Source organism: Cinclus cinclus, chromosome 13, assembly GCF_963662255.1.
Source record: "Cinclus cinclus chromosome 13, bCinCin1.1, whole genome shotgun sequence".
NCBI classification, from domain to species: domain Eukaryota; kingdom Metazoa; phylum Chordata; class Aves; order Passeriformes; family Cinclidae; genus Cinclus; species Cinclus cinclus.
This window is the reverse complement of record NC_085058.1, coordinates 14087980-14098700: the sequence shown is the minus strand read 5'-3', so window position 1 is coordinate 14098700 and position 10721 is coordinate 14087980. Positions and strand designations below refer to the sequence as shown.

At 57.5% G+C, this 10721-nt stretch overlaps 1 protein-coding gene and 1 non-coding gene across 2 annotated transcripts; one reads left to right on the top strand and one right to left on the bottom strand.

The window, feature by feature from the left end:
- Window positions 1-75: 75 nt before the first annotated feature.
- On the bottom strand, window positions 76-9802 carry POLG (DNA polymerase gamma, catalytic subunit). Its single transcript, XM_062501086.1, has 22 exons — window positions 9222-9802; window positions 8744-8939; window positions 8184-8351; window positions 7796-7942; window positions 7496-7575; window positions 6893-7075; window positions 6617-6777; window positions 6277-6400; window positions 5982-6206; window positions 5713-5833; window positions 5457-5528; window positions 5227-5343; window positions 4886-5046; window positions 4715-4768; window positions 4508-4625; window positions 3943-4078; window positions 3587-3833; window positions 3377-3499; window positions 2904-3075; window positions 2430-2638; window positions 1209-1366; window positions 76-137 (listed from the first exon to the last, which is right to left on the bottom strand). Exons 1-22 carry the CDS (start codon window positions 9800-9802, stop codon window positions 76-78), a joined length of 3615 nt encoding a protein of 1204 aa, XP_062357070.1.
- A 610-nt stretch (window positions 9803-10412) lies between these two features.
- Window positions 10413-10485, top strand: TRNAR-UCG (transfer RNA arginine (anticodon UCG)). Its single transcript has one exon. It is a non-coding gene; the product is annotated as a tRNA-Arg (tRNA).
- The last annotated feature ends 236 nt before the right edge of the window (window positions 10486-10721 follow it).

The window sequence follows — 10721 nt, the reverse complement described above, 5'->3', positions numbered from 1 at the left end:
CGAAAGATCTGCTTCTAAAAGGACAGGGAGGCTTTGGCACACCGTCTGGACAATTGTCCTGGCACTCTGGTGTCATCATTGCTTCTCCAGCGAGCCTTTGGTTATTTCAATTATCTGATATATATCCAGTGCTTCCCCTGGAAGACAATGGGACAGTCAGTTTCCTGCAGTACACTCAGACTGTGCAGTGTAAGAGAGCATGACTGGGATTTGTTTTCTCCAGAGCATCTAGCACAGAAAGCCCTAAATTTATTCAAATTTCTGTTTTGGGTGGTGGTGAGAATGCAGAAACCGGCACCAGCAGGGAGCTGGGAACATGAGCTGTTCTGCCTTGGAGCTGAAGCTGCTGTGTGCAGCTCCTGAGCAGCAAGAGGCCACAGCTTCCTCTGCCCAGGTTTTGCACAGTTTTGCTGTTACGTTTTTGCTGACCCTGATTGTGATGCACTTGTTTAATTTGGTGAAAAGTACCCTTTTTGCCTACAGAGCACAAATCCTGTTTCTGAAAGCACCCTTTGCCTGTATGTGTCCTAATAAAGGTTACTTAAGGGTGGAGCATTTTATGTGTGCAGTGACTGAGAGAACAAATCTGAGGGCATGTTCTTCCCTTATCTGGGAAAGAGCTGCTGAACAGTGAGGAGGAGCTGCTTTCCCAGCCATGAGTTAAATGCTTGCTTGCAGCAATTGGAGGGTTACATTGAGTGCAGATAGGGATGACTTGAGGCCTTGGGACTGCTGAGGAAGCACCCAGCAGTGCTAGAGCAATTCTCTGAACAGAGCTGTGCTTGGCTAAGGGAGAGCAGGGAAGGAGGGAAACAAATGAAAGATGGAAAAGTTTAGGTCTGTAAGGCAAAATAGACAAGGTTGTTGAGGTGCTTCCTTTCAGAGAAGAACAAATTAAATTTGGTTTGTGTTAAAAGTGCACAGGAGGGCTCCTCCAAGGGGCACAAAGCAAAGTGTGGGAGAACAGAGCCAGGCCTGGCTCATCACTGTCACAAACATCTTGGAAAGCAGCAGCACAAACTGCTCAAGGACTGAGGAAAGAGGGCCCAGCTGCAGCACAGTGGTTGCCCTGGAAGTCAGGAACAAAGGGGCTCATGAGGTGCCTCAGCTGAACAGAGGAGCCCTCAGAGACTGACAGCTTAGGCCAAGTGCTCTGCTTAAGCTGGGAAGGCTCATGCAGAGGAGATGACAGGGGGCAGCTTGCTCACCTTGAGGGATGCCATACTTCTCCATCCCCATGGGATTTGATGGCGTCACACAGTTCATGGTCACCTCTTTCCTTAAGCACTGGTCAATATCCACTGCACTAAAGAAAGCCACTGACTGTGGTAGATCCTGGAGGCCCAGTTTGTAGGCAAACATGCACCTGGAGAACAAGGAAGCAGGTGGGACAGTGCTGGACATCATCCTTGGCCTTGTAACACCCAGTTCCAATCAGCCACACTGGCCAGCCACCCCTCACAGGGTATTATGCACCCACATCACTCGGCAGGTGTGGGACAAGGCACTTTCTAAGTCCTGGACAGCAGGAGGGTCAAATATTGCTAAAGTGGGCATGGGAGGAACAGTAATGGTGCCTCCTTGAAAGTAATGGAGCCTCCTCAGGAAAAGCGAAGGATCCAGCCCCTCACTGCTGGCTAATCCTCTCTGGCAGGCAGAGCAGATGCAGGATTTTCCCAGCAGGAAGCCCTGTGCTCACAGGAGCCAGCACAAAGGCAGGAACATCAGGGTGCCTATCCCTGCTGTGGCTGCAGAAAGGCTGTTTGTGGCATTCCTGCCTCCACAGCGGAGAAACAGCTCACCTTGGCCAGCTCCTGTGTAACCAAATTCCCCACAGTGCTGGGAGGGAGATTTGGTAAAGCTGGCTGTGCCAGAACTGGATCAACGGGAGCCCTTGCAGGTCAGGAGCTTTCCAGGCTGAGCTCAGTTTTGTGTGTGTCAGGGAAGCAGCAGGAACACCCCCGCTGTGGGAGGGGTGACAGTGCTGATGCTCAGAGCAGAGATGAGCCATGCCCCTTGCTGTCCCCTGAAGGCAGCAGGGGTTGAAGGATGGGACAGTTTTAGGCTCCCAGCTCCTCAACCAACCACAAAGGCTGCTGCCATGTGACAGCTGCAGACCTGAAGGGAGCAAGAAGCATCCCAGCAGAGCCAGTGAATGGCCCCACCCCTGCAGGGCCAAAAGCTGATGATATCTCCCTTTTGCCAGCACGTTATCCCTGGGAATCAAAGCTGAGGTCCATTTATAGCCACCTGAGTCACACATGAAGGAGCTGCAGCCTCCAGTGCTGCTAACTTGACCTGAACAGAAGAAAACTGCTCTGCACCAGCCTGCTGTAGGCAAAGCCAACCCCAGCCCCTGGGGCTTGCATGTCCCACTCTGGAGTCACTGCTGCTCCTCTCCAGGAGACACTAGAGCCATCGCATCTCACCTTGTGAGGAGGTTGGTGATCTGCAGGGCCAGGGCTGCCCGGTATCGATCCTGGTGCTGGACCAGGTAGCGCACCTCGTCGTGGATGCTGATGCAGAAGCGCCCGTTGATGTCAAACTCCTCAAACAGCCACTTCATGGCAACCAACATGAGGTGCAGGTAGTCAACAGCTGAGCTCTGAACCACCCAGTTCACTCTGCTTGTCACAAACTGGTGAAAGGAAAGAGATGAACAGTAAGAGAGCACTGCAGTCAAGGGTATGGTACCTGTACAGGACAGCTCCTGGGAGAAATCTGTTAAACTCAGGGTGGATAGGTCTCCTTGATGGCAAGGAGATAAAGGCACAGTAGGTTTCCTGAATGGCTACCCGAGCCTAGTGGGCCTCCAGCAATCTAAGAGGGAATGAACATCAGGTACCCATTTTGTAATAGATAAGCAAAGCCAAAATCTCAGCAGCCCAGAGCTGCATCCTTACCTCCCCCTTGACCACGGCAGGCTCCAGGGCCCTGCTGATGTGACAGCCCAGCACTGGGGTCTGTGGGGAGGGGGATAAGGCAATGCTTTCCAGCTTGTTGAACATCTCGGACTCGGTGCCTCCAGCCCACACTCTTTGCTCCACCACATTCCACTTCTTCCCCTGCCGGGACCTGTGGAGCAGAGAGGAAGGTTTGCTGGAAGAGTGGGAGGGGGCTGCAGGTCCCCATTTGATACCTTCAAACACTCCCTCCTGGTTTGGGGCAGCAGCATGAGACCATGCTAACTCTTCACTGGGAAAGTGGGTGAGGCTGACAGCCCCCAAACAAAACCTCCTTGGCCCTGGAGGGGCAGGAAGGGCAGACCAAGTCTATCCAGCCCCACCTCCCTTCTCTGCCCACAGCCCATCAGGCTGCAGCCCTCTCTGCCTCACATCCCGATGCCACAGAGCCATGCAGGGTCAGACCATCTCACTTTTTTATGGTTTCTCTCTGGAGCCGCTGGACATCCTGGCCCGACACGGATCCATCCTCCGCCCTGTCCACAGCCAGGTCCAGCTTCGTCACCAGCCACTCCCCCTCCTCAGAGAGATGAAACCTGGAGGGGAGAGCGAGTAACCCAGCTCCCGTGGAACGTGGAACACTGCCACCAGCCCTGCGGGCACCGTCCCCGGGCAGCACCCACCTGCGGATGCCCTTGGTGACAGCGTACATCTGCTGGGCCTTCTCCCGAGCCTGCTGCTGCGTGAGCCGGTGGTTGAACTGCATCAGCAGCCGCTCGGCAAAGGGCTGCCCCGCCCCGTAGATGCGCCCGTAGTTGAAGACCTTGGCGTGCTCCCGGCTGATGCCCACGGTGGCGGCCGTCTTGCTGTGCAGGTCTGTGGCGTTGCTCTTCTTGCCCTGCAGAGTCATCCAACCAAAAGCTGTGCAGCCTGTGGGAGGGGAGCAGAGGTCGGACACCAAACGGGATCAGGATGAGGATCAGGAGGATCACCTCCCCGTCCAGCAAAGCCTCTCCCCCGCGGCGCAGCCCCGACTCACCGTGCATGCCAGCGAACTGCGCCTCGCCGAGCACGGCGGCGATCCAGAGCTCCTGGGAATCCACGTCTGCTCCCACCAAGGAGTAGCCAGGCGGCACCTGAACCATGGCTTTCAGCTCACTGCCCACCCGGTCAGCCTGCAGGACACGGTGCCCAAGTGAGCACATCCCTCTCCTCCATGGCACAAGAGCTGCCTTCCTCCCACAGTCAGACTGCTGGCACAGCATTCCCTGTGCCCCTAAGCTTTGCTCTCAATTCCAAAACCAGGTTTAACCCATGTGGAACATCCTCCACTTGGTTACTCCAGCAGAGAAGGGGAGCTTGAGAAAAGACAGAAACTGGTATGTTGGTGTTTTCTTCCCCTTTCACATCCTGAAGCTCCAGACCCTCTGCCCACTCCTTCCTTTCTCCCCCATGAAAGCACATCAATAAGAGGATCCAAGCTCTGGCCCTGCTACCCCAAATTCCAGCATCCATATCCAACTCCCAAGCCAAGCAGCTCCCATCTGTCCAAAACACAGAGGAAGCCCCAAACCAGTCTCACAAGGATCCAAGCGTGGCCATACCCGGGCATTGCTGGCTGTCAGCCACGTGGGCTCCACTGCCCGGCGGGTGACAGTGCCTGCAGTCACCACCTGCGGCAGGATGGCTCCGTAATTGTCCTCCTCATTATAGTCAGGGTGCCTGGGACAGAGGCAAGGATGAACATCACCCTGCAAGAGCCCTCCTGGCACGGGGTAAAGGGAACAACAGTCCAGATTTGGGTACCGTACTTGGTCACCACACGAGGCAGCTCTCCTTTCTTCAGCCACACCACCATCTGGGAACTGAGGGGACACATGGCAGGTGAGATGCTGAGCCCCCATGCATCCACACAAACTTCCCTGTCTCAACACAGCCTCCAGCCACAGCTACATGGTGTCACCATGAAAGCAGCTGCTCACCTGATCCGCTTGTGAGCATTCCTCCAAAACGAGATCATTTTGTTAATCTCGAGGGCTCTTGTCCCGTGAGTGCGGCCCACAGCAGCCCGCAGGGTGCCATCCTCCATCTGGGGCAGGAAATCCTTGGCAAAAGGGCTTCCCACGTTGTTGTCATTCCCATCCTTTAGCACCAAAAGAGGTGTCAGGGCTCAGCAAGCCACCACTCTACAACAGCAAAGCTCTCTGCATCCTCCTCTCCCAGCTAGAGAGATGGATTTCCCCTACCAAATCCCATGGGATGAGACCACATGGGTCCCAGCAGCACTGTGGGGACAGGAAGAGCCCCAGGAGCCCCAGCTTGCCTTGTGAGGCAGCTTGAAGAACCAGCACCCAGGGATGTTGACATCATTGTAGGGACCATTGCCATGGTGGAATGAGGGCTGGCTCTTCTCTGCACACTTCAGCTCTTCCATCTCCTCCTGTGACCAGCAAAGTGAGACAATGCCAGGAACATTTTCAGACATGGCAGGAGGGGGAAATCAAGGAAACAGAGACCAACCCACCACCCCATTCCACAGGAAACCCCCCTTACCAGCACCAGGCTCTGGTCTGCTTTGCTCATTTTCTCCTCTGGATCCACCTCAATCTGGCTCAGCTCCTCCATCTGTGGCAGAGAGGGAGCATGGGGAAGCCAGATCTAACATCTATCCTCCAGTAACCCTTATTAAAGGGAATTTCTTACTTGCAGCTCCTGGAGCTTTACACAGGGCTGGTTACTGCATGCACACAGGAAGAAGCACAGCCCCACACCTCCCTCCCACCAGGGAGCCCTCCACCCCTTCCTTCACCTTCTGCCACATCGTGCTGCTGTCCATCAACAGCAGCTCATCCTCTACAGCTGCCTCCAGCCTCGGGGGCTGCTCCTTGCCCTTCTCCAGGCAGTGCTGCCTGTACAGGTTCTCAATTACCCTGGCAGAGGAAAGGACACAGCCGATGCACCCACAACAGGACCAAAGGCTCTGGGGCAGCACCTGGGCAGAGCGCCAGGGAGCCAGGGAGGTCCCAAATACTCCCGTGGGGCAGCTCCCAGCCCAGCACTCCATCACATCCCTCTCACCTGTGTGGGCAGGAGGGGCCATCGGTCTCTACAGAGGATGCTGGCAAATTGTCCTGCCGTCCTGGCACCAGGTATCCCCAGCCATGTTTTTCTGAGTAATGGAGGGGGAAGCCGTCCCAGGCCAGGCGCATCAGCTTTGGGGTCACCCTCATCTGCAGGCTGATGAGGCTGGGGCCAGGTACCCACCCCTCCTCCTCCAGGCGTGGGCACAGCTTGCGGTACCAGCTGGGGAGCAGCAGGGATGGGTCAGAAAGTGCAGGGAAAGCCCTGGGGACACACAGAGTCCCCAACTCACCCTGGGTGGCCCGGCAGGTGCTGGAGTCTCTTGGGTTGCAGTGCGACCGTCTCCTTCAGGCGTTCCAGACAGAACTGGCTTGCTGAGACTTTCTGCTCCTCTTCCTCACTGGGGGGACCAGGGTCTGGTGGGGCAAGGAGAATTATCTTATAAAGGGCCCTCTGTGCCACCCTTCTGGGGAGAGCGACATCAAACCAATCCCCCACCACATGCAGCAGCATGGAACATAGGCCAGCAATGATTCAACCTGCAGCACCAACAAACTTTGTCCCTTTGTCTGTGCACCCCTGGGAAGGCAGCCCTGGAGCATCCCTCATCCCCAGGGATCACCTGTGCTTACCCTCCTGCCACTTCTGCGCTGACTCTTCTGCATTCATTGCTGCTGGAGAGACTTGGCTGTTGCCATCCTGGCCTTTCTTCTTCTTCTTCCCTGGATTCTTCTTTTGCTTAAACTCCTGTGTGTCCCATTCGAGATCCCAGAGCCAAGGGTCATCCTTATACCTGGTGACACACCACTGTCACACCACAGCTTTGCTCCTGTCCCTCACACCCACACACAGCCCCCCACGGACCACCTGGTGCCTGAGCTCCTTCTTGCAGCCCCAGCCCATGGTACCTGTGCTCATGCAGCAGCTGGCAGGCATCATTGGCCAGGTTCATCAGGGACTTCTTCATCTCCTTCTGCAGCTCCTCATAAATACCCTGAGCATCGTTCAGGTACTTCTTCCAATTCCCATTTACCGGCAGGTAGGACACTCCCATCTCCAGCATCCCTGCAAATGTGACAGGGTGGGGGCACCTGGACCCCAAAGCAGCAAGGAATTAGATATCTACCAGAGAGGACCAGCTTTAGAAGCACCAGACTACAATAGATATGAGTGTGCCTTCATCTAGAGTCTCCTAGCCTCACACAACCCTCGATGGTCTTCCCCTAAACCATAAGGATCCCTGTATCTCCTGCCTGCCCTGTGCAACAACCCCAAAACGGTATCACTCCAGACTGCCTCAGGAAGCCTGTTCACCTCCCTCAGCCACTGTGCTGATTTTATTCCTGCTCACCTACATGGAAGGGGTCTGAAGTCCCTCCTGAAAACAGGTTCAGGACACCCTAAGGGCAAGAGGAGCTACATCTCATGCTCAGAGGGACCATGACCCTCCTCACTGCGCACCAAGCCCACAGCCCCTTGGCCAACATCAGCCAGAACCCGGCAGCTCTCACCTCTCCATAAACAGTGGCAGCTGCTCTTGAAACACCTCGTGTGTGGCCTGGACATCACGGGCACAGTATGTCATCAGGTCCTGGAGACAGCAGCAAGTGAGAGCAGGCAAAGCAGCCACCCCTCTACCAGCACAGGGCAAGGCATCAGGGCTGCAGGAGCACAGAGCAAGTCACAGCCTCATGCACACCCAATGCTGCAAGAAAGTGCAGCAAAATGGAAACTACCTCAGAAACTACTACCACCCTGCTCCCGTCCCCAGCTCCTGCTGCCTGTCAGGATGGTGGGATGGCCTCCTGCACCTGGAAGTCACTCCTGATGTCAGCCATGGTGCCCTTCACAAAGATCTCCCGTGCCTCCTTCTCCAGCGGCTCCCCCCCAACGTAAAGGGCGTGCACATCAGCCAGGTTGTTGATGCTGCTGACATGCACCCAGTCCCACGAGGTGATCTGTGGACAACAGGGAGGGAGGTCAGACAGTGTGGGAGGGTGACCAGCTGCAGCCAAGATCAGCAGTAAAGGATGCTGCTGCTTCAGCTTAAACCAAGGCCACCTTATCTGAAATGTGCTGGGAGAGATTCACTCAGTGGAGCTGCTCCAACAGCTCCCACTCTGCCAGTACAGGAGCAAACAGAAGCACACAGTCCCCTGCCACCCACAGTGCTGCCAGCAGCTCAGCTCCCTCACTCACCGCCGGCCCCTCCACCTTGCTGCGTGTTTTCTTCATGTGCTCCTTGACCTGCTGCAGCCCCTTCCTCTTGCCATGCTTGGCAGCCATCCAGAGGCTGCGCTGGAAGCCAGTCAGCCCCGAGATGGCCATGTGCATGCTCATGGTGTCCAGGAAACGCATCTTGGAGCCCTGGGACACAACACAGAGGCAGAAAAGAGAGGGTTTGGGATATGCTGGAGGAGCTGCAAGTCCTCTGCTCAAGCTGCTTTTGCTAAGGGAAACTTTGCGTCCCACACTCCCCTTTTGAGAGCCAAAAGGATCCCCAGTGCAGGCTGTCAGCTGCTCAGAGGCACCTGCCACATCCCCAGCTGCCACCCTGCAGCTTCCAGCAGCCCTACAGGGTGCAAGAATATCTTTCTCTAAAGGATCCAGCCTCAACCTGCTCTGCAGGACAGTGAGCACAACCTTGGGGTACCTGTGCAGAACAGCATCTGTTAAAATAACCCTCAACAGCCAATCCAAATGATTATCTGGGTAAGAAATTGCAGCTGCCAGTACAAGGCAAAGGCTCAATGGAATACCTGGATAAGGTACTGCTCCTTGATGAACGCCCGGTCGAAGGCCACGTTGTGTCCCACCACCACTCTCTCCGTCCAGTCCTGTTTGCTGGCACAGCTGGCACCTGCTGGGCTCTCCATGGGAATGAGGTCAGCCAGGGTCAGGTGGCTGGACCAGGAGTAACGCTGCTCCAGCAGCCGCCTGCTGCACCACGAGTACCTGCGGGGGACATGTGGCACCCACAGCTGTCACAAAGCACCCACAGTGCCATGGGGTGCTGAGCAGGACCCCACCTGTGGGAGGGAGGTGACCAACCCCGGGGACTGCTGTGCTTGCTAAGCAGGACACACATCCCACATCCCAGCGCCACACTCTGGGGCTTTATTGTGTCTTCCCTGCAAGCCAGAAGCGAACTGCAGGAAGAGGCTCCGCTCAGGACCATCCCCATCGTCTCCCCCAGCCCTGCTGTGACCCCGCGTCGCTGCTGGCACTGCATCTCACCAGGAGCGCGGGGAGACCGCCACGGCCAGCGTCGGGCAGTGGCCATCGGCCACGCACACCTCCACATCCAACACCAGCGCCCGCTCCTCGGGGAAGTCGACGGGCTCCGCTTGCCCGTCGGGGCCGTAGCGGGTCCAGCCCAGCTTCCAGGCCCACTGCTCGGGCAGCGGGGGCAGCTGGCAGCGCAGCAGCTCGTTGGCCGCCTCCAGGTAGGGCAAGCTCTGCTTCTGCGCCAAGAGCCGAAAGTGCTCGTCGATGTTGTCCCCGTACATGCGGGGCAGCTGCAGCTCCACGTCGGGCAGTGTGGACGTCTCCTTGCCCCACAGGTCGTGGCGCTGCAGGTGTCGCACACTCCGCTGCACCTCCTCCGCCGAGTAGCGCACCTGGGCTCCGCGGAAGATCTGCTCGTGGAGGCTCCTGGAGAGCATCTGGATGTTGAGGGGGTTCATGCGCCGCTGGCCCACGGCCGGCTCCTGGCTGGGCTCCTGCGGCAGCGGGCGGCTGGCCGAGGAGCTGGACGGGCATCGCCGGGGCTGGGGGCTGCAGCCCCTCACCGGGCGCATCCAGGACACGCGTCTCATCGTCCCCCCTGCTCCGGGATGTGCCCCGGCACGGGCGGCTGGAGCTGCGGGGCGAGAAAAGGCGAGGGGTGAGCTCAGCACTGACCACCACCCCCGCCATGCACGCACTGTCCTGTACAGTCACGCACTCCTCTGTACAGCTGTGCCCCCATACAGCCGTGCCCCTCATATAGCTTCGTCCCCAGGCGTTTTCTCTCATTATAACTGTATCCCCATACGGATGTTTTCCCCCATACAGATGTCGCCCCAGATATTTTCCACCATACAGCCATGCACCCCAGCCGCGCCCCCCGTTTAAATGTTCGCTCATACAGGTATTTTCCCCCATACAGATGTTTCCCCCCATAAAGCCGTGCCCCCATACAGCCGTGCCCCCCATACAGACGCTCGCCCATACAGATGTTTCCCCTATACAGATGCTCACCCCAAAATTCCCGCCTGGTCCCCGCAAGCGTCACCGGGGCCTGGACGGGCGGGCAGATCCAAACCCGGGCGCGCGGGGGAGCTTCCGGCCGCGGTGACGTCCCGTCCCGTCCCGCCCCCCTCCCGCGCATGGTACGGCCCGCCGGGATTCCCTCAGTTAGGCGTGCGGGGAAGGCGATGTGGAGGTGGCCGCGTGGCCTAATGGATAAGGCGTCTGACTTCGGATCAGAAGATTGCAGGTTCGAGTCCTGCCGCGGTCGCGGTGAGAGCGCTGTGTGGGTGCTCTGTCATTTTGCTCTTCCAGCCCGCGCCGCGGCTCCGGGGCTTCCGCGGCCCCGGTACCGGGTTCCTTTTGCTCGTGAGTTTAAGCGGCCCGAGGAAGGAGGCGGGGCGCGGGCGAGCAGGCTGGGACGCTCAGGGTGGCGGGGCCAGCATTCGTCGCGCTGGTCCTTGTCACCCTGAAAGCTCCGAGCCTCGCGGAGAGATTGGGGATGGA